Source organism: Excalfactoria chinensis, chromosome Z (genome assembly GCF_039878825.1).
Source record: "Excalfactoria chinensis isolate bCotChi1 chromosome Z, bCotChi1.hap2, whole genome shotgun sequence".
Classification (NCBI taxonomy): Eukaryota; Metazoa; Chordata; class Aves; order Galliformes; family Phasianidae; genus Excalfactoria; species Excalfactoria chinensis.
The window spans coordinates 19,509,713-19,529,869 of NC_092857.1; the positions used below are offsets into that span (position 1 = coordinate 19,509,713).

Here is a 20,157-nt window from a genome sequence, read left to right on the forward strand (position 1 = left end):
CTCAGTAGTCAAACACTTTTATTAAATTGAGTTAAAACAGTACTTTGCAATATTTGTCATCCTATTATGCATAAATAGATCGCTCCTTTTTCTGGCTGGGGACAGATGTAAGGAACTCCAAAATATGAAGTGCTGAACAGGCAGCTTGGAAGCTCCTGGAACTGTTCACTGCATGAAACAGTAGCAGTGTTTCAGATTCGTTATTATACATCTCATGTGTGCAAATGTGACTTGCTTTCTTGTCAACTGAGGAAACAACAGTTCAGTATGCATTGATTACCTCCACAGCTTTGATCTCCTTAAAGATCAAACCCTGTAAGATCCTCAGCGTGTTCCAAGTTCACTAAACTGCATTTTTTGGTTGTGGTAATTGCCTCGTTGAATTCTGAAATTCTCTAATTTATTGCTGAAAGGAGAAACTTCAACTTAAGAGTTGTGTAATAAACCTGTGTTACACAGAATTTGCTATTTTATCTCCTTATCTTGGGTATTTATAGCTAACAATGCCTTTATTTGTCTCCTGCTTATTCTTCTTTGCGTACTGCAAAAACAAAAAAACAAAAAACAAAGCAGAGCACTAGTAAGAGTTCAGAACACAATAAAACCAGTATTTGATGGACGTGCTGAATATATTCCAAGAAAAAATCCCAGAATATGCAAGTTGACGCCGATTGCCACCACCTAAAAAAAAATATGTAAGCTTAAGGGTGATAGTATAATATTGACACACATTTTGCTGGTGAAAAGAGGTTGTTTTGCATTCTAGAGCTTATTGTAAGGAGTATAGAAGTTGTTTGCTCTTCATTACTGTGTCACTATCACCTTTATTGCTGTTCATTTCTTGATCTTGCTCCACATACTGTTTATAAGCATAACTTTTTATTTCTTTCTGAAAACCTGCATTATGTCCTGTAACTGAAGCCTGCCAACAGAGGATGACAGTCCTTGTCACCTTCTTCTTGTAAGATCTTTAGCGCTTGTTAAGAAGCAGGCATACAATCACTATCTTGGGCCTGTGAAAGAGCTACATTTAAGTCAGGTGCTATCCTTCAAACTGTGAAAACTGAAACAAACAACACTTGACAGAAGGAATGGATGAATTTTAAAATCAAAGACCTTGTTTTCAGATCTGTCTCCTCCAACCCAAACCATTCAGTGAAGATGATCAGAGGCCTGGAGCACCTCCCCTGCAAGGACAGGCCGAGAGATTTGGGGCTCTTCAGCATGGAGAAGGCTGTGGGGAGACCTTATAGCAGCCTTCCAGTACCTGAAGGGTGACTACAAGGAAAGCTGGGAGGGGACTTCTTTTAAGGGCAGGTAGCAGCAGGATGAAAGGAAACAGTTTTGAACTGGAAGAGGGTAGATTTAGACTACAAAGGAAGGAATTCTAGGAAGAAATTCTTTACTGAGGGTTGTGAAACACTGGAACAAGTTGCTCAGAGAGACTGTGGATGCCCCCTTCCTCGAAGCATTCCAGGACAGGCTGGATGGCTTTAAGCAACCTGGTCTAGAGGGAGGCATCCCTGCCTGTAGCAGAGGCCCTGTCCAACCCAAACCATTCTACAATTGTAAGAACTGAACACCAGGATATGCAATTATGAAACTCTGACATGCTTAAAATTACTCCATCATGGTTTTATTTTTTATTATCAGTATTCCACATCATAACATTATATAGAGCACTGGGAGTTAAAGAGTTAATGCTCCAGTTCCATGGATTGACAATATTTCTGGGTAACTGGTTCTCAGAAGAGAACAACTACATATCCCAGAGGACATTCACCATTCTGTTTCCATTTTCCATTTGGAGGGAAAGATAAAACTGCTTGCAAGTCACAAGTGTGCCCTTTCTTTTAACACTTTGTCACTGCAGTTTGTGCTCCCTACTCATCTCTCACCTTCAGCTTGGGAGTAAAGCTTTTAGTTTTTTGACACTCTCATTTTATTTATTAGCCTTAATTCCAATTATACTATCTTGCATTCCAGTATCTAATTTAGTAAATTAAATTTTCTCCTCAGATTGTTGCTACTGTTTTGGTTTTAGGCCCATCTTCCTACCTTTTTTGCCCTTTCCCCTTTTCCCAGGGCAAAGTGGTCTATAAACTGCTGACACCACCCTGACAGTAAATGGTAATTTTTATTACCTATTTCAACATGATAGATTACCTCCCACAAGATGGAAATGTACACTTATGGAATAAAATCAAATGAGCTAGCTCCTGCTAATTTCCAAATTTGATTTAACCATTCCAACATTAAGCATACTAAGTCCAAATATTTTGACACAGAGACCTTCCACCAAAGTTTCCAAATGGTCCATTTAATAATTTGAAGCACTGACATTTGCAAATAGATTTCCTCAAAAAATATATATGAATATAAACATAATGGCAAAGCACAAATAGGCAAGATCTGAAAGGAAAATCATCCTATTCTCTGCAGAAATGACAGCAAAAATAGGCCAGCAGCTTAGTCACTACTAGAACTGTCTGAACTATCTGAAGATGAACTCTTTTCCTTTCGTCTCTTCTTCTTTTCCTTCTTGTGATGCTTGCTTTTCTTAGATTTATTCTTCTTTTCCTTTTTCCTTTCCTTTTTATGTGATTTTTGTTTTTTTGACTTTGGTCCAGCCTCTTCAGCAGTACTTGATGAGGAAGATCTAACAAAAATACATATTCACAGACAACAAAAGAATAATGTTGTTATTTTAGTACATATATAATGTTGGAATCAAATTGGTGAAGAATTTATACAGCAGCATCCTCTGGAAAGCTCATACAATCTTCACCTGCCATGTTCAAATGAATAACATTTTTTCTAATTAGACCACGATGCTAGAAAAGCAGAACGTTTATAATGCAGATTAATTAACAATGGAATAGGTATAATTTGCGTTTTTCTATGTTTAGTAAGAAAAACATCTAAGAGTACAGATCTCATAAAAACTGAGCTAAAGCCTGACAGTAAAACTGAGCTTTCAGCTTTTAAAGTATCAAATGATGATTTGCCTGAACATGTATTTCACACATACAAAAATTTACAAGAAATAGGTATGGCAAATTTGGATGCTCTTGCAGCTGTTATTATTTGTCTCTAATTAGCAGGGATGAAGGAAATTACTATGTGCACAGAATATTTAAGATGAGAATAATACAGAAATCCCCATGATTGTCCTCAAGAGGGCTGTTCTGTCCTACTGTTCTCACAATAGATTGTTAACTAATTGCAGGTAAAAACTACTAACAGAAGACTAGCTCTTCTGTACTCTTTCTAAGTGTAGGTTAACAGCTATGCTGTGTAAGTAAGGAAGAGGGGAAAATGCCAATACAGTGTTTAGTCCTGTCCCTTTATTTCTGAAGAACATCTTATTCTGGCCCTCACATATCATACACATTCCCTAGCTCTCAGTGCAGTTCCTGGGAGGATACCTCATCAACAACTGTAATGATGGAATAGACTTCTAAAGACCAGTCAACAGGTCAAAACTTCGATTCACAATAAATTTGGATATTACAGCTTTTTCTTTGAAACTAGAGCAAGTCTTTTTCAGGCTTCTACAGCAACAGAAACATTAAATCTCAACACATGCTAAGTGAAACTGCAGTTTTCCTTTTGATAGTAATGCTGCTCAGAAAGGGTACATGTATACACAACAGATGTGACCAGTCAGGGAAGCTTAAGGTCTTCTGAACTCCACAGTGTTTTCTCCATACAAGTTCAGTTGAGGGCCAACCCAATAATCCTCTTGACTTCCCCTTCTCCTACTACATCTTGCCTGCTGTTGAATAGTCAAAGGGAACACTGCCTTCTCAGACCTGCATACCTTGCTGGTTTTCAAGACCTAATTTCAAAGCCTGCGGCTTCACTCAAAGGAAGACAGGAAGCTTTTCCAATCAAAATAGTATACACAAAACCAATTGGATTCAAAGATGCAATGTTTTCTGAAACCAACCCAAACACCAGAGGACTTCTGAATTTGTTTTGCAATTAAAATAGTTGTTTGAAAGAGTTACCTTTTCCTTGGTCTCTTTAGTTTTGTTTTTTCTTTACTTTTTCTTTTTTGTTTTCTTTTCTCTTCCTCCTCATTTAAATCTATGGACAAAAAAAATTATAGTTTACAACACACTTATGTCTGAACTAAGAAGAGCATGAAAAGAATGGCTTCAATAGCATTGCAAAGTAACTATAAAATTATTTTTCCTTTCTCCAAATCCCAGCCTGGTATATACTAATTTCAGAAATATTTTGCAGGGTAGCAGAACTCAACGTAAAACTTCTGCAATTTATCTGAAGATCAGGAATGAGGAAGTCCTGTAAAATGTAGCACAGCTTTTGCTTCTATATTTTAAAAGACTTGCACGAGTCTGAAACCAGGGCATGTAACTAGAAGATTAAAAAAAAAAAAAAAAAAAAAAAAAAAGTTTACTCTCCCTAGTTTGACATAGCTTTATTTCACACTTCAACTAGGATAAATTTGATTTAACTGTGAAGGTAGCATCTATGAAAATTGGTAGAAAAGTCATCTTTAGCTTGACATTTCCCTATTTTCCCTTATATGGTTGCTTAAAAAGCTGAATGTAGGACAGAAATGTTGAAAAACTGAATTAAGAGAAAGCTGGAAAGAAAAATTAAGGCCCTGGTCCTACCAAAATGAAAAATCAGCTAGCAGGTACTTATTTCTGGAAAGGCAGAAAACAAGAAACAGTGACAGAAAGAAGGTGTCATGCATTTCTCATGCTGAAGACTGAAACCTGCAACTATTTGTATTGTTACTGCAATGAAAATAAAGATGCATAAGAAAGGCCAGCATTTTATCTGTTAAAACCCTTAACATATCCTGTAGGCCCAGGAAAATCAGGAGAAAGGTATACATTAAAATCCCATAGCCCATATTAATCTATCATTTGCTCAACATAACAAATCATAGTACAGTTGTTAAACAAAATCCTTACTGAACAAAACAAAATTCTAGTTTTGTTACAAATTCCCAGTAACTGTGCAGTAATGACAACAATATCTGCTGTGGGAATGCTAAAATAACTGTATTTTACCTAAGTCTACAGCTTCCATAGAACAGTCATGTTCACTGCTTGCCTTAATTCTGTTTAGTGTTATGAGGTACTTTCAAATTTCACTTACAAGCAATTTTTGAATCTCACTAGATGAAATTTATGCTACCCTCCCCCCTCAGTTTTCTCTCTCTCCTGTAGGAAGTGGAGGGGGATAGAGCAAACAGCTCAGAAGTGGTACTTAGCTGCCTGTCAGGTTGAACCACAATACCGGTCTTTATACCCTGGAGTGAATTTTGACAGAATTTAATACAGTAGAATAACCTTTCCATCTACTTTAGGACAACAGCCTTTTTGGAGTCCAATTACAAATGAATCCGCGTAACTGTTAAGTAACCAAAACACCTATTTCCTCTCTGATGACTGACGATATTCAAACTTTACAAACAGATTTCTCCAAGTATTAATGTTGAAATTCAACTGGCCAGCTGTTTCAGACAAATTACTACATAGAAATTTGAAAAAAACTCAACTGCCATATTTGTCTTTGGTTTTAAGAATTGCTGTTGACTTTAGGATATTTAAACCACACATAACCATAGAATCAACTCAGAATATCAATTTCATTTTCTTCTAAGCAGCTGTTTATTAATAGTTTTACAGTATTCTGCAGTAAGACCTTGTTGAGATGTTCTAAACACATTAACTATTAATTTCCAATGAAAGGAATTAATAAAAAAAATACATGAATGTATCAAATAACTGAAGTCTGAGCATTTGATGTAAAAGATGTATTGTTTATAGTAGAGCCTACTATACTATATTCTATATATTATATTCTATGCACTATATTCTATATACCATATTCTATATACTACTACATTCTTCTTAGAAGACCTAACTTACTTTTCTTTTCACGCATGGCTTGCAGTCTCTGTAACTCTTCTTCCTCACTGTCTTCACTGCTTGTGCTGCTAACATCTAAAACAATATCTCTTTGAGGATCCACTCGGAGAAAGTTTCGGCATTCGAATGTCAGATGACCAGCTGGATGAAACAAAAATTTAGAAGCACATTAAAAACTAGCAAATAGTATCAAAAGCTAAAAGTATTATTCAATTTTAATAAGAGAAAAAAAAGCTATGATAGGATGCAATCAATGAACAAGATAGGAAAACACACTTCAAGTTCCTCCTTGAGAGGCTGTGCAATGGTATTCTAATGGTGCTTTATGATCGCTCTCATACTTTTGTTAATGTAAAGATTTTCTATTTCCTTAATGGTCTCAGATCCTTTTAGAAGAAATTATTTAAAATAACAATTTAAAAGCATAAGTGAAATGTTTGTAAAACTATAGCAAGTTCTGCTGTATACTGCTACTTCCATCTCCCTTTAATGAAAAAAAAGAATGTAATTTCCTTATGAAATACAAATTATTTTTAATAATCATTACATAATACTGACCATACTAACACTGGACTAGTACTTTTAGTTTTATAACTTAGGTAGTAATAAACATTACCATGAGTTAGGCTCCTTGAAGCTGAATATTTCTACTGGACTAATAACAACAAATAAAACAAATTGAAGATAGGGTTTGTGAAAGAATACAAGTAGCAATAGAAACAAACTCAGCTTCTCCCTATTAAAGACCCTACACCTTGAATACGGAACTTTTCATAAAAAAATGTAGGCTGTGTGATTTGACCCATTTTCCTTCTCTTCCAGAAGGCTTCTGATATTGCATCTACAAATAAACCACTGTATTTATATTTATATAAATCACCCTGTTTCTCTGAAAGACTGGATACATAAGGCAATTTATTGATAAAACACGTTGGAAGCAAAGTCTATAGTGAAAGAACAAAGCTTTTTTCCTTCATGCTACATAAAACATGTAAATATAGCTTTAATCACTGTGTTAAAAGTTCACTGCAGTTCTAAAATGATGACTGAGTGATTAATAAACTAGGATTTTCACTAGAACATGTCTATATTCATCAGGAGAGCAGTTACGGATGTACTTTCCCTAAGACAGCATCATGAAAAAACTTGAGCTAAATGCTGATTTACAGAACTTGCAAGTAACAGCAGCAACTGGCAGCTTATGATGCAAGGTCCTGCTCCTGCACAACATCAGCCCTTGATAGGGCCTTCAGGAGGAGGGCAGGCTCTCATAACCCAAAGCACATCTTACAAAGAAGTATACTTGGTGTAGAAGATTATGCAGATTTTATTATTTATTTTTTTTCAAAACATATTGGACATATCTTGAGCAGAAAGCCCTGCCTAAGCTCAAAGTGAGCCTCAAAAGGAACACAAATGCTTGCCTCATAAGCACAATAATAGATATCAAAGACAGTGCTTGAAATTCAAGGTTCTTCAAGCAATTGCACAGCATGTGAACACAACAGCATCCAGGTTTTTTTTTTGCTAAGAAACTCAAGTCTCATATATTCAAGGATATATAAAGTCTTCTACAATGAGAGCAGTGAGGGACTTGTGTGCCTCTGCTGGCGCAGTGGTACAAGTTGCTGCTTGCAACACCAGAGGCCCGGGGTTCGAATCCCCCCTGTGGCATAAGTGGCAGAAATGCTGCTCTGCTACACAGAGGGCTCGAATCCCGGGAGTTGGACTCGATGATCTCTAAGGTCCCTTCCAACTCGCACGATACTGTGATACTGTGACTGGAATGGGTCATGGAAGCCCCATCCCTGTAGGCTTTCAAGGTCAGGCTGGACCAGGCTCTGAGCAACCTGATTGAGCTGCAGACATTCCTGTTCATCACAGGGAAGCTGGACTAGATGACCTTTAAAAGTATCTTTAAAGGTTCCTTTTGACTCTTAAGTATTCTATAATTTTACCAACCAACCAAACAAACAAAACACTGCAGTCTCCTATTGCTTACTATATAGACTTACGGTAGCCACATTTCTTGCATCCTGCTCTGATGTTATCCTTATTTGCACCTGAAACAGAAAATTTCATCAATCACTTGTTACTAAATGTAAGTCTTAAAAGTTCCCTTTAAATCTGGCTTAGTAACACCAGCAGACAGACTGGAGTGATCACTCTTCTAAATTTTGTCAAAGTTGCTTTCTGTACCTATGTGTGCCCTCAGTTAAGAAGATCAGCAAGATCTAACTCACAAGACAAAACCTGGAGACCTATTTCCCACAAAAGGATTACTGAGTCAATTCATAATTCTAAGCAAAACAGCATTTCCAAAATGAAAGGGTATCTTTCTATCCAGTATGAAAAATACGGAAAATTAAGCAGTTGTATACACAGCTTTCCGTACAACTAGTTCCTTTATTTAAATAATCAACCTAACATAAGAAGAAAACTATGAAATTAGGGGACCAGAAAGGGGGTACATCAGCTTCATGAGTTTAAATTTTGATTTATTAAGAGAAGTACCATCTTTAGTAAATCCTACTAAAAGAAACAGAGGAACCTTGAAGTCCCATGGTTTTCTGCAGATCTCAGACTTCAGTGTTGCATATCTTCTTAGTGGTTTATAAACTCTGCAGTCTTTATGTGCCTATTTCATAAGCATCTACCTTTAAACCACAAGAAAACCTTGAGAAATAAGGGGACAGGCAACACACACATTAAAAGAGTAAAAAAATATCTTGCAATGCCCTATTACAGAAGTACTCAAAATAGCATCTGCTGACTCAGTTCACATCTGGACTCAAAAGCAAGATTTAATCTGTATTCTGAAATACTCAGTAAACTTCTCTACTGTGTAATCAGTGCAATATAGAAGGATTTGGTGTTCATGCAAAGGAAGAGAGCACTCACTACAGAAACTGCATGCACAAATGCAATTCGCCAGGACTTCCAATAATCACCCAGTGCTTGATAAGAAAGGCACTGTAAACACTGTGCTAAATTTGGTAACAGTTTGGTCAAAAAAAAATAACTCCAATTTTAGTGGACTACCTATTCAGATGCAACTTGTGAGATGCAGTTTTCTGTGAATACAACACAGAGTTTTTAAGAGAACTGGCAGAGAAATGAGCACAAATTAAGATGCAAAAAGTGTGTGACTGAAAAATATGGGGGAAAAAAATGTATAAAAGGAACTTTTACAAAGTAGCAAAATCAGGAACCCCAACTGAGACCCGTGTCTTGCTAGCGCCTGTTGTATGTGTCTGAAGAAACTAATGGCTCTCTATCCACCTAAAGACAGGGTTACACGATCTTGATTATCGTCCCTGTGCCCATCAAATTCTTGAGACTGGTGTCAAATAATCACTGTTCGGGCTTCAAATAATGATGTTAGAGGCAGGCTTTTATAATAGATTAAGTTTCAGGCAATTAAAAGCAAACAAGTAAAGGCTTCTTTTTTTCCACCCACCTCCCCTTCTTTCCATCTGCCAGTTCTCGAGCAAAATAACTGACAGCAGAAAGCATCACTAAGGGCCTCACTCATTTAGTGGACAAGAACATTGCAAAATAGGCTTCACAAATCTTTGAACACAAACATAAGACCTCTTCCTTCAGAAACTACCCCCAAAGATGGGAGCGAGAGCAGCTTTATTAAGAAATTAAGCTTTATTATTTTTGTTAGGTTGTTGTTGCTGAACTCGCAGCAAGGTTCAGGTCTACTCAATTTTCTCCAGCCAAACTCTCCTCATACCTCAGGCTCACACAGGCTGAGTACCTGGTGAGTAACACGACAATTTCTGCCCGTGCTGGCTGCACCACTGCTCTTAAACCCTTTATTTAAACAACCTAGCTGCAGGCAGGCATTAAACTGGGACATAAGGAGAAAAACACACGCAGGACGATGCCATTCTCGGGACCTCTAAGGAAGGCAGCGTAAACTTGCAGAAGGCGGGAGCGCAGCCGCGGGCCTCAGCACCCACAAAACTACAGGCGAGGGCCGCATACGGAGTGCGGGAGGGCTGCTGGAGCCCCCAGCCCCGCTCGGCTGCTAGAGCGGCCACAGCGGTACAATTTCAGCTCCGCAGGCTGGAAAACGCACCGCAAACCGCTCCTCGGGCCCCGCCACCGTCCGCCCCACGAACAATGCTGTCGATCCTCCTCCCCCCCCCAGCAAACCGCCCCGCAGCCTCGAGGCTCTCCTCACCCGGCAGAGCCATCGCGAGCAGCGTCCCCCTCGCAGCCGGGCCTAGGAACGCCGCAGCGCCTCTCCCCGCCGGAAGGCTTTGGCCGGAGCACTCTCGGGCTGCGCCACTCGCGGGGAGGACGGGGTCCTCAGTACCGGGCCGGGGCGACGAGAAGCGAGCGGAGGTGTCTGGAAAAACCTTCACATCCTTTTGGAAATAATTTACCGAGTGATTCCCGTCAAACTCCCATCGGCGGAGCAATTCTTTCTCTCTTCCCCAGCTCTGAGCAGTCACACCTTCCCCCCTCCCCACTGTGCTGTGTAGAGGCGCCCAAGATGGCGGCGGGCTGCGGGCAGTAGCGCGGGTAGAGGGAAGTGTTGTTGCGCGTTGGGCTCGGGTGGTGCGTGTCCGCCACGACACCTTCCACAGCATGAGCAACATCTACATCCAGGAGCCCCCCACCAACGGCAAGGTGAGACTCCCTGCGGGCAGCCGGCGCTGTGCCCGCTGTACCACGCGGAGGAGCTGCGAGTGAGGAGGGCAGGGCGGGAGAGCTGCGGGCAGCGCGGGCGAGGGGCAGGAGTCCAGTTTTATCGCTCTCGGACGCTTGTTGTGTTTACCGCTTTGTTAGGAATTCGCATTTATTGATCTTTATTGGTGTCACTTGTAATAGAGTGCGCCACTAGAGATTTAAGGCATATTCCTTTTCTGTGTTGCCTTATTGTGGAAATACTAAAAGAGTGTTTACTATTCCACCCTCTGTTAGTTACTTTGTTGTCAGCCTTAAGGTCTTTTCAAACGTACTGCCTCAAAACTATATCTTAAAGTGCTGGCAGAACGACACTGGGATATCATAGAATCACAGAACGGTTTGGATTGGACAAGACCTCAGAGGTCACCCAGTTCCAATCCCCCTGCCATAGGTAGGGCTGTCCCCCACCAGCTCATGCTGCCCAGCGCCCCATCCAACCAGGCCTTGACACCTCCAGGGATGAAGCACCCACTGTTTCTCTAAGTTCTTTGCAGAAGGGCTGCTTCTCCCAGTCTGTACATTCATCTTGGAATGCCCCAACTCATGTGTAGCACTTTGCACTTGGCCTAGTAGGACTTCACGTGGGCCTACCTTTCAAGCCTGTCCAGGTCCCTCTTGATGGCACACCTTCCTTCTATCATATCAAGTGTATGTATCTTGGTGTCATCAGCAAACTTCATATCATAGTATCATAGTATTGTGCGAGTTGGAAGGGACCTTAGAGATCATCGAGTCCAACTCCCGGGATTCGAGCCCTCTGTGTAGCAGAGCGGCACTTCTACCCCCTGCTCCACAGGGGGGGATTCGAACCCGGGCCCCCTGGTGTTGCAAACGGGAATTCTACCGCTGCGCCACCGGAGGCACACAAACTTGCTGAGGGTGCACTCACCTCACTGTATATATCAGCAGTAAAGATGTTAAAGGGGTTGGACCCCTGGGGGATAGCACTCACCACCAGCCTTAGCTGCTTACTACTTACTACTGCTGTTGTTAATGTTATGAATTTAAGAGTATTTTCTAACTTAGTAGTAATATTTGTTTATTAGTGTCTGAGTTGCAATAAAACTAATGGTGTGTTTATAAAAATTTTGTAGGTCTTGCTGAGAACTACAGCAGGAGATATTGATATAGAATTGTGGTCAAAAGAAGCACCAAAAGCATGTCGAAATTTCATCCAGCTTTGTATGGAAGGTAATGGCAAAATGGGGTAGGATTTGTTAGAATTATTTCATGTGAAATATTGGTATTTTGGGGACAGTTATGGAAAAGACAAGTCAGAAGTAAGTTTTAATATGTTAATTAATTATTTATATTATCTGCTATCCAGATCAAGAATGTTTTTTGTTTTTTTTTTTTAAGTCATTAAGGAAACCAATGGAAGTGGAAAGTACAACAGTTTATTGGTGTTTTTCTTAGATGTAGTAGTTGTCATATATTTAGGAAGGCTTGTCTTTAGGAAATCTATACAAAGTATTGCAGCTTTAATGAACATAGGAAATGTCAGTGATGCCATGCTTGGACTTCTTCTGTTAAGGTCATTCCTGTATAATGTCCTCACTGCCTGTTCATTTCTTCATGAATACTTTCAGTGTTTCATTTGCTATAGTGTCTTATTGAATAGAACCCTGCAAAGCCCTTCACTGGAATAACAGATACCAGAATGAAAAGCTTCACATTGGGAAAACTAGATAAAAATGTGCAAAGGACCCTCTCAATTTATGTTTCCTAGCTCCTGCTTGTATACCATTAATAAGATTTGGTAAGAGTTCTTTTAACTCTCTGTTAAGGAAAGATAGCAGTGTGGGATTTGTGTATCCCAGACACGTGTCAGGTCTGCTGTGTGCTTTTACTGATAATGTGAACATGTGGATTTTCAAAAAAAATTTTTTTTAATGTTAAGTCAGCTTCTCAGCCCTGGAAATTACCTTAAGTTGTCCTCGGTTTTAATAAATCTATCGTATTTCCTTTCTGAATTGCATGGTGTATAATCAACAAGTATACAGATGTATAATTGACAAGTATTAGGCTCGTCCTTAGCGTGTAGCAGGAAAGATTATCACGTTGGAAAAGGATATTCAGAAATAAACAGAAAATACCAGTGTTGTAGGCTTGCAAGAAAACTCCCAAGAGAAGCAATCTCCAGGAATAGATCCTTCCCCAGAGGCAGTCAGCCCTTAAATTGGGTCTAGGAGAGGTGTAGCCAGGCTTCACCCCTTGCCTTCACCTGTGCTCCCACAACCGACTCAGTGCTCGCCTCAGGTGGTCAATCAGAGGTTCTGTCCATGATTCAACAGTTTCCATACACATGGCTACTCTGTTGGATCCTATGCTTTGTAGTATATGTTTTGGTGAGTATTGTGTAGTATAACTATCCTTGAATTCTATGCTGCAACACTGTCAGATCCTGCTTTGTCTTACAGATTTAAAAAAAAAAAAAGAAAAAAAAAAGTTAATATATGTTGAGTTGAATCTTTCGTCCTTATATTTTCTTACAGTATCATAACACGTATCTGAACTGTGTGTGTGTGTGCATACATGGAGAACAGTAACAAAGTATCCTGGGGAGTATAAGACAGTACATTGTAGGTAAAAGGGATGACTTCTGTGTTGCCTGCCATTGAGTAAAAGTGATAACTATTTGGTGTATGGATATAAATAACTCTATGTGAGGTACTGACTGGGACAGAGTGTAGTAGATTTAACTCTACTTTTAAAGTTACGTATATTGGTACAATCATCAGTAGTCCTGAAAATAAAATTAATTATTTAATGTAATTTTCTAAGAGGTATGCAGTACCTTCTGTGGCAGAAACAAGACTCCACAATTTTTTTTTCATAAATATCATTAGTAATACTTTGTAGGTTAGGCAAGGTAAAGTCGCACTGAGCAAGTCTATATATGATCAGGCAGCTTGGTGGAAATGGCAGAATGCTGTCTTAGATTTTGTTTTATAGAACTCCAGTCACTGATATGTCTGCATAATCTCTATTGAGGTGTGATTTTAGATAACTTAAATGTATTTAATGTATTTTCTCTTTATTTTTTAGAGTATTACAATAATACAATATTTCACAGAGTTGTGCCAGGATTTATAGTGCAGGGAGGTGATCCCACTGGTACTGGGTCAGGTGGAGATTCAATCTACGGAGCTCCCTTCAAGGTATGTAGCTGTGTATCTTGTGCATGTTGATGTTTGCTTAGTCTCTGGCAGTTGTCCTTCCTACTGTGTGTGAATTTTGTGAGTAAACAGATTTTGTATAAGGAATACAGTTTATTCTACAAAGAATGCTAAAGTTCATTCATATTCTGAATTTGTACATGCTTCAGTGTTTTTGAATGTGCATTTTAGAATTGAGTGTTCTTAAAGCTGTCTGTTCTAATTCTTTGATAAACATATAACCCTATTAACGTTCACTTCAACAAGATAAAACTAGGAGAGAAAATTGTTCAGAGCAAGTGTTTTAACTTCATAAAGTTAAACAAGAACAAGCGCGGTGTCCTGCTCCTATACTAGGACAATCCTAAGCACAAGTACAGGCTGAGCAGAGAATGGATTGAGAGCAGCTGTGAGGAGGACTTGGGTGCTGGTTGATGAGAAACTCAACATGAGCCCACAGTGGGAAATGCAGCCCAAAAGTCTGACTGTATCCTGGACTTCACGGAAAGAGGGACATGGCTGTCCTCTGCTCTGCCCTCATGAGGCCCCATCTAAACTATTTCATGCAGGTCTAGAGTCCCCAGCACAAGAAGGAGCATAGGAAGCAGGCCCAGAGGATGCCACAAAGGTGATCAGAAGGCAGGAGCACATCTGTGAAGAATGGTTAATGGAGCTGGGCTTGTTCAGCTTGGAGAAGAGAGGAGTCTGCAGAGGCCATACAGTGGTCTTCAAGTACCTAAAGGGGACCTGCAGGAAAGCTGAAGAAGGACTCTTTGTCAGGGAGTGATAAAAGATAGGGGTATTTTGTACAGTAGATTTAGCTTAGACATCAGGAAGAAATTCTTAACTCAGAAAGTGGTAAGGCAATGAACAGATGGCCTGCAAAAGCTACGGATGCGTCATCCCTGTGAGTGCTAAAGGCCAGGCTGGATGGGGCTTTGGACAACCCAGTCTAGTGAGAGGTAACCCTGCCCATGACAGGGGACTGGAACTGGGTGATATATAAGGTCCCAAAGCATTCTATGGATCTGTGAGTCAAACTGAAGAGCAGAAATGTGAGTTATGCACATTCTACCTGAATTGGCAAAGATCTGTGAATGTATATGTAGTCGCTAGTATTACTGATAGTAGCACATCTCATCTCTTGGTCAGGGTCTTCAGATCATGAGTGAGGTTACAAATGCGCAGCAGCTGTGCTCTAGTTCTGGTTCAGAATTTCAGATAGGATAAACATCTTCGGCTGGTGAAGCTGTGTGACCTTTCTGGGCCTTCAGTCCACCAGCTGTAATTGTAATGCAAATCTGAAGTTTGTGGGAGTGATCGCTACCTAAGGAAACATCAAAACAAATGTTTCTAATATTGTAGTAACGACACTTCCTTCATTCGGTATTATTGTTAAGTGTGAAAGCACTTAGGAGTTTTATACTACTGTGGTATTAATGCATTACTCATCAGTATCATCTTCATTTGATGCCCTCTTTTGTCTTCTCATGGTCCTGAAAATGTTCTTCCTTTGGATTTGAGTAATACTGTACTATTGCAAAGTTACTGAACTTCTGGTTATTTTACATGACTTAGGATTTCTGCTTAATAAAGCAGGTAACTAGAATAATGGTTTTACAAGAAATACCTGTAATGCCATTACTTTTGAGAAGTGCTTTCTTTTTTTCTTTTACTATTGGCTAAAGCATTAATTTCTACAGGAATAAAGATGAGTATTAGGCAATACTTAGAAAAAGGGAAAGTTAACATTAGCGAAACTTAATTTATCTTAAATTGTGTTTCTGTTATTAGTGTAGTAGCTTCAAAACTTTTTCTTCAATTTTTGTTAGCTATGTGTTTTCCTTTGTGTTTTGATTTTGGTTTTGTTTTGTTTTGAAATAATTTTGTTTGCTTATTTGTATTATAATAAAAAGTAAGAAGAAAAAATAGACTAAAATACTTTTTCTGTTTTGAATAGAAGTTTTAAATCTTGTTACTAAGATATAATTTACTTTGGTTTTATTAATGTTTAAATTTTTAATTTATTTGAACTGTTTGTTTTTTTGTCAGTGTATATTAATTTATGGTAGTTACATACTTCTTCTTTTTGTCTTTTCCAGGATGAGTTCCATTCACGACTGCGATTTAATCGAAGAGGACTTGTTGCTATGGCAAATGCTGGACCCCATGATAATGGCAGTCAGTTTTTTTTTACATTGGGCCGTGCAGATGAACTTAATAACAAGCACACGATTTTTGGAAAGGTCTGCTACAGAGTAGTTTCAGTTTGAGTTTGATAGAAGCATATATATGTTCCTCTATTATTGAAGGTTCTTGTAGTGTTGTTTTTGTTAGATATCCATGAAATTATTTTACTTCATTCTAAGCTGTCTGTGTTTGGTCTGTGTCTCTATGGGTGGTTCCCATCATTATCTGCACTGCTATTGTTTTTCTTCTGGAACCAAGTGTTGTGCTTCCTTTTGAGTCATCTCTTAATAGAAATGTGGTAATTGTTTTACTAGTCTAATGCTAATTACATTATTTATTTAAGTGTTTACATTTATTTGTAATTATTCAAGGAAAGTAAGGAAAATGAAAAGCCTAAGATGAACTTGCCACTTTCATAGTTTGTTCAAAAGAAAATAAAGCTACAATTTTTATACTTCAGTATCTCATTTTCCTTTTTTACAACTCCCAGTAAAGTTCTGACATCTTCCTCTGCTCTCAGAAATGCACAATTTGCTACTTATGTTCTTTGAACTTTGCTGTTAATTTAAAAATGAAGGTCAAAGCCACTGGTATGCTGTACTTACTCCCTTTTAAAAGTCTTATATGCCTACAGTATTTCCTGTATCAATTGTATTTTCAAATTTACTTGTAATAATTGCCTTGCATTCTGCAGAAGTACTTAAGTAGTTTCAAACTTTTCCTGTGTATCTGATAGGTTACAGGAGATACAATATATAACATGTTGCGGCTAGCTGAAGTGGAAGTTGACAAAGAAGAAAGACCACTCAGTCCGCATAAGATAAGAAGTAGTGAGGTAGGTATGCTGTTCTTTAAAACTTGAAGTTTTGTTTGTATTCCTAAGAAAACCATGATCTGGTGTGAAAACCTGGCATGTCTTTTATATATTGCTTTTAAAATATTGAATCATTTAATTAAAAATGCTTATTAGGCATGTGACTAAAATATTCTTTTTTTAATAGGTTTTATTTAATCCATTTGATGATATTGTTCCAAGACCAAATAGAAGGCTGAAGAAGGACAAACCAGAAGAAGAAGATAAAAAGCCCAAAGTAAAAGGCACAAAGTAAATACCTGCAACATGAGCCGTAATTAATTTTCTTCAACTAGCAGCTTGGTTGTTCTTTACTTGAAACAAAGGCTCAACCAAAATGCAAGAAGAACATACTCTAATGTTAGACCTAACCCTAACTGCTAAGAGATCGTAGAGATTAAATGCTTTGTGTAGTTACTGTGCATCTGTTTGTTGCAAAGGAGAGAGAACACGGCAGTGTAAGCCATGGTCTAGAAGAATAGGCAATTTGTGACTGAGATGATGCAGAAGTTAATGCATACTAGTAACTTGGGTGCAGTTCTTTTACATTAATTTATTTTATCAGCTACCACTTCTCTCCCATTAAAATGTTTTCAAATTTCAAATGCTTTTTAAATGCATTAATTTATGAATGAAATTCAGTATATGTACACATTTATGAGAAGTAATCGGAACTCTGAACCATGTGCATGCTTTTGCTTCTATTGGACAGAAGTAGATTGTATTACAACTAGCTGTTTCTTACACAGTATAAAAATAATTTTGAAAAAAAAAAAAAAAAGCGTTGAAGATCACGATCTCTTCTAAATACATTTGTGAAATTGTATTTGTGGTTGCTGCTTTCCTGAGCTGTTGTGTCTTGAGAATTTTGCGTTTACTGCTGGAGTGTTGCTGTATTAAAAAACAATAATTATAAAGAGCTGTTGGCATTTAAGTCTATAGAAGCTAGTCAAGGCAGAATTTTAAATTCAGTCTTACTGTTTTCTAGGTAAGTAACTTTAAAGCATTCTAGTTTGTAATTGCCCTGTCTGTTCTGTCTCAGTTATAGAAAAGGAATGTCCCTCAACACTGGTAGTTTGTTGAATTGATATGTTTAACAGGAAAAATAGATAAAACAAGATTTCAAAGAAAATGGAAGGGGCATGTTTGAAGTTTATGAAATGTTAACAAAGAGTTTCAATAGAAAATGTGTTTTTTCTCTTCAAGAAATTTTAATCTGCTTTCCTTTGGGGAAGAAGCTGAAGAAGAAGAGGAGGAAGTCAACAGAGTTAGTCAGGTATCATACCAAATCATCCTTATTTTGATTTTCAACTGAAGATTATCTTTTTTACATGCTTATGAAAAATTTTAAAGTTCTTTGTATTGTTTTTATTTACTTTCAAGTTTTGAACAATGATACTAGAAATTACCTTTATTTTTATAATTCTACTATTCTGATTTCTAGAAAAAAACTTAATTTATCTAGTGTAGAAGGTGCCTTCAGTTACTGCATGATGGTGTTTATAGAAATACAAAAGTGGTTCCATGTTTCATAGTATAAAGCTATTTCTTTTTTTTTTTCACTTAATTTCAAGGATGTCTTCTGATGGTAAAGCACTTGAGAGTTGAAACATGTAAACTTCATCATTATCAGGAAATTCTTAGTTCTATTTTCTTATCATAGTATCATAGTATCGTGCGAGTTGGAAGGGACCTTAGAGATCATCGAGCCCAACTCCCGGGTTTCGAGCCCTCTGTGTAGTGAAGCGGCACTTCTACCCCCTGCGCCACAGTGGGGATTCGAACCCGGGCCCTTCGGTGCCGCAAGCAGCACTTTATACCACTGCGCCACCGGGAGCACACTTATGTGGGTATATTCTGTACAAAGCATAAGTGTTATTGTGGGAAAATCAGCATGTTATTGTAATTAGTTGTTATACATGAGTTGTCCAAATTCACTTGACTTGGGTGGCATAGGTAGTCTTTAATATTTCCTGATTGGACTTTGCCAAATTAGTTTAAATTTTTTTATTTTATTTTTTTATTTTATTTTGCAAATTGCCATCCATATTTCTACTATTTACCAAATTATATCTCTAGAGTTCCAGATGTTATAACTTATTTCTACAGTTCAGGCACCTTTTTCTGTTAGTGATGAGACTACATTATGTTAAATTCTGTGCAGTTGTAAAAAAATTATCCTCAACCCTATAATAAGGTACAGAGGACAACAGTGAATACATCAATGCACAGTATTAAAGTAAGGTGTTGCCAGTTAGGTTAGTAGTAGAGCTTTATCACAGTAGTTTTAACTCTGATGCTTCCTGGTTTTGACTTAACCTGATTAACTAGGCTTACATTCCTTAAGAGCATGTTTGTCTGACATTCTGCCATATTTGTCTGTTATTCAATATTTCGCTCAACTTGTTAGCTGTGTCCTTCTCACTTACCCCAAATACTTGCTCTTCATTTTAAAATTCTCTAGACAAAACATCTATTTCCTGACAAGCTCAGTTTTGGTGTTGTCATGCAGTGAAATCGTTCTGTTAACTTTTTGGGGGTTGCCAAATGTGGTAAAATTTCCAATTTAGGGAAGTCTGAAAGTAACTAATTAAACAAAGCTACGGGGTCTGTACATGGAGTCCATCCAGAATGCTAGACACAAGTACACATCTGTTACTGTTCAGGCAGTGTCTGGATTCATAGGCCTGAGTGGAAATGGTGCTCATGGGCAGAGTGGGTCCAGGTAAGACTCCTCAAGGCCACTGAAGTATATTTATGTGCTTAGGGACCTGACCCTGTCCCCCATTGTCTGTCACCTAGTGTTTACTTTCAGTGTCCAAATTGCACATTTAATTGTCTGTACTTGTTCAGAGTAGTTTACAAGTGTGCTAAGCACTCGTCATGTTTCATAGAATCGTAGAATCATCAAGGTTGGAAAAGACCTCCAAGATCAACCTTTCCAATCATCCACGTACCATCAATATTCCCCCACTAAGCCAAGTCCCTCAGTATAACTTCCTCATGTTTCTTGAATGCCTCCAGGGACAGTGGCTGATACCTGCAATGCCTGACCACACTTTCAGCAGAGAAATCTTTCCTAACGTTCAATTTGAATCTCGCCTGGTACAACTTCAGGCCATTGCCTCTAGTTCCATTGCTAGTTATGTGGGAGAAGAGGCTGACCCCTACCTTACTGCAACCTCCTTTCAGGTAGTTGTAGAGAGATGCAAGATCTCCTGGGCCCACTCTTCACCAGACTAAACAATTGCAGTTCCCTCAGTCTCTTCTCACCTTGTGCTCCAGACCCTCCACCAGTTTTGTTGATCTTCTCTGGACACGCTCCAGGGCCTCC

The 20,157-nt window shown here is 38.4% G+C and overlaps 2 protein-coding genes across 2 annotated transcripts in view; one reads left to right on the forward strand and one right to left on the reverse strand.

Moving 5' to 3' along the window:
* SREK1IP1 (SREK1 interacting protein 1) lies at nucleotides 1-10,531 on the reverse strand. Its single transcript, XM_072360330.1, has 5 exons — nucleotides 10,111-10,531; nucleotides 7,931-7,978; nucleotides 5,916-6,056; nucleotides 4,014-4,092; nucleotides 1-2,659 (listed from the first exon to the last, which is right to left on the reverse strand). The coding sequence occupies exons 1-5, from the start codon at nucleotides 10,529-10,531 to the stop codon at nucleotides 2,470-2,472; spliced, it is 879 nt and encodes a 292-aa protein (XP_072216431.1). The 3' UTR covers nucleotides 1-2,469.
* The window catches only part of CWC27 (CWC27 spliceosome associated cyclophilin), a 99,918-nt gene continuing 90,192 nt past the window's right edge, over nucleotides 10,432-20,157 (forward strand). Inside the window, exons 1-7 of the mRNA XM_072360328.1 lie at nucleotides 10,432-10,562; nucleotides 11,717-11,813; nucleotides 13,671-13,783; nucleotides 15,883-16,026; nucleotides 16,707-16,805; nucleotides 16,972-17,075; nucleotides 18,030-18,099. Coding sequence (XP_072216429.1) covers nucleotides 10,521-10,562; nucleotides 11,717-11,813; nucleotides 13,671-13,783; nucleotides 15,883-16,026; nucleotides 16,707-16,805; nucleotides 16,972-17,075; nucleotides 18,030-18,099 — 669 coding nt within the window. The 5' untranslated portion in view covers nucleotides 10,432-10,520. The remainder of the gene's footprint in view (nucleotides 10,563-11,716; nucleotides 11,814-13,670; nucleotides 13,784-15,882; nucleotides 16,027-16,706; nucleotides 16,806-16,971; nucleotides 17,076-18,029; nucleotides 18,100-20,157) is intronic.

Bases quoted from the DNA above. Each gene is read 5' to 3' on its own strand.
- SREK1IP1 (XM_072360330.1), bottom strand. From the start codon at position 10,531: ATGTTGCTCATGCTGTGGAAGGTGTCGTGGCGGACACGCACCACCCGA. The intron at 7,979-10,110 runs GTGAGGAGAGCC...TTTCTGTTTCAG, and splicing joins GCTCGCGATGGCTCTGCCGG to GTGCAAATAAGGATAACATC. The intron at 2,660-4,013 runs GTAACTCTTTCA...TATTTTTGTTAG, and splicing joins CTAAAGAGACCAAGGAAAAG to ATCTTCCTCATCAAGTACTG.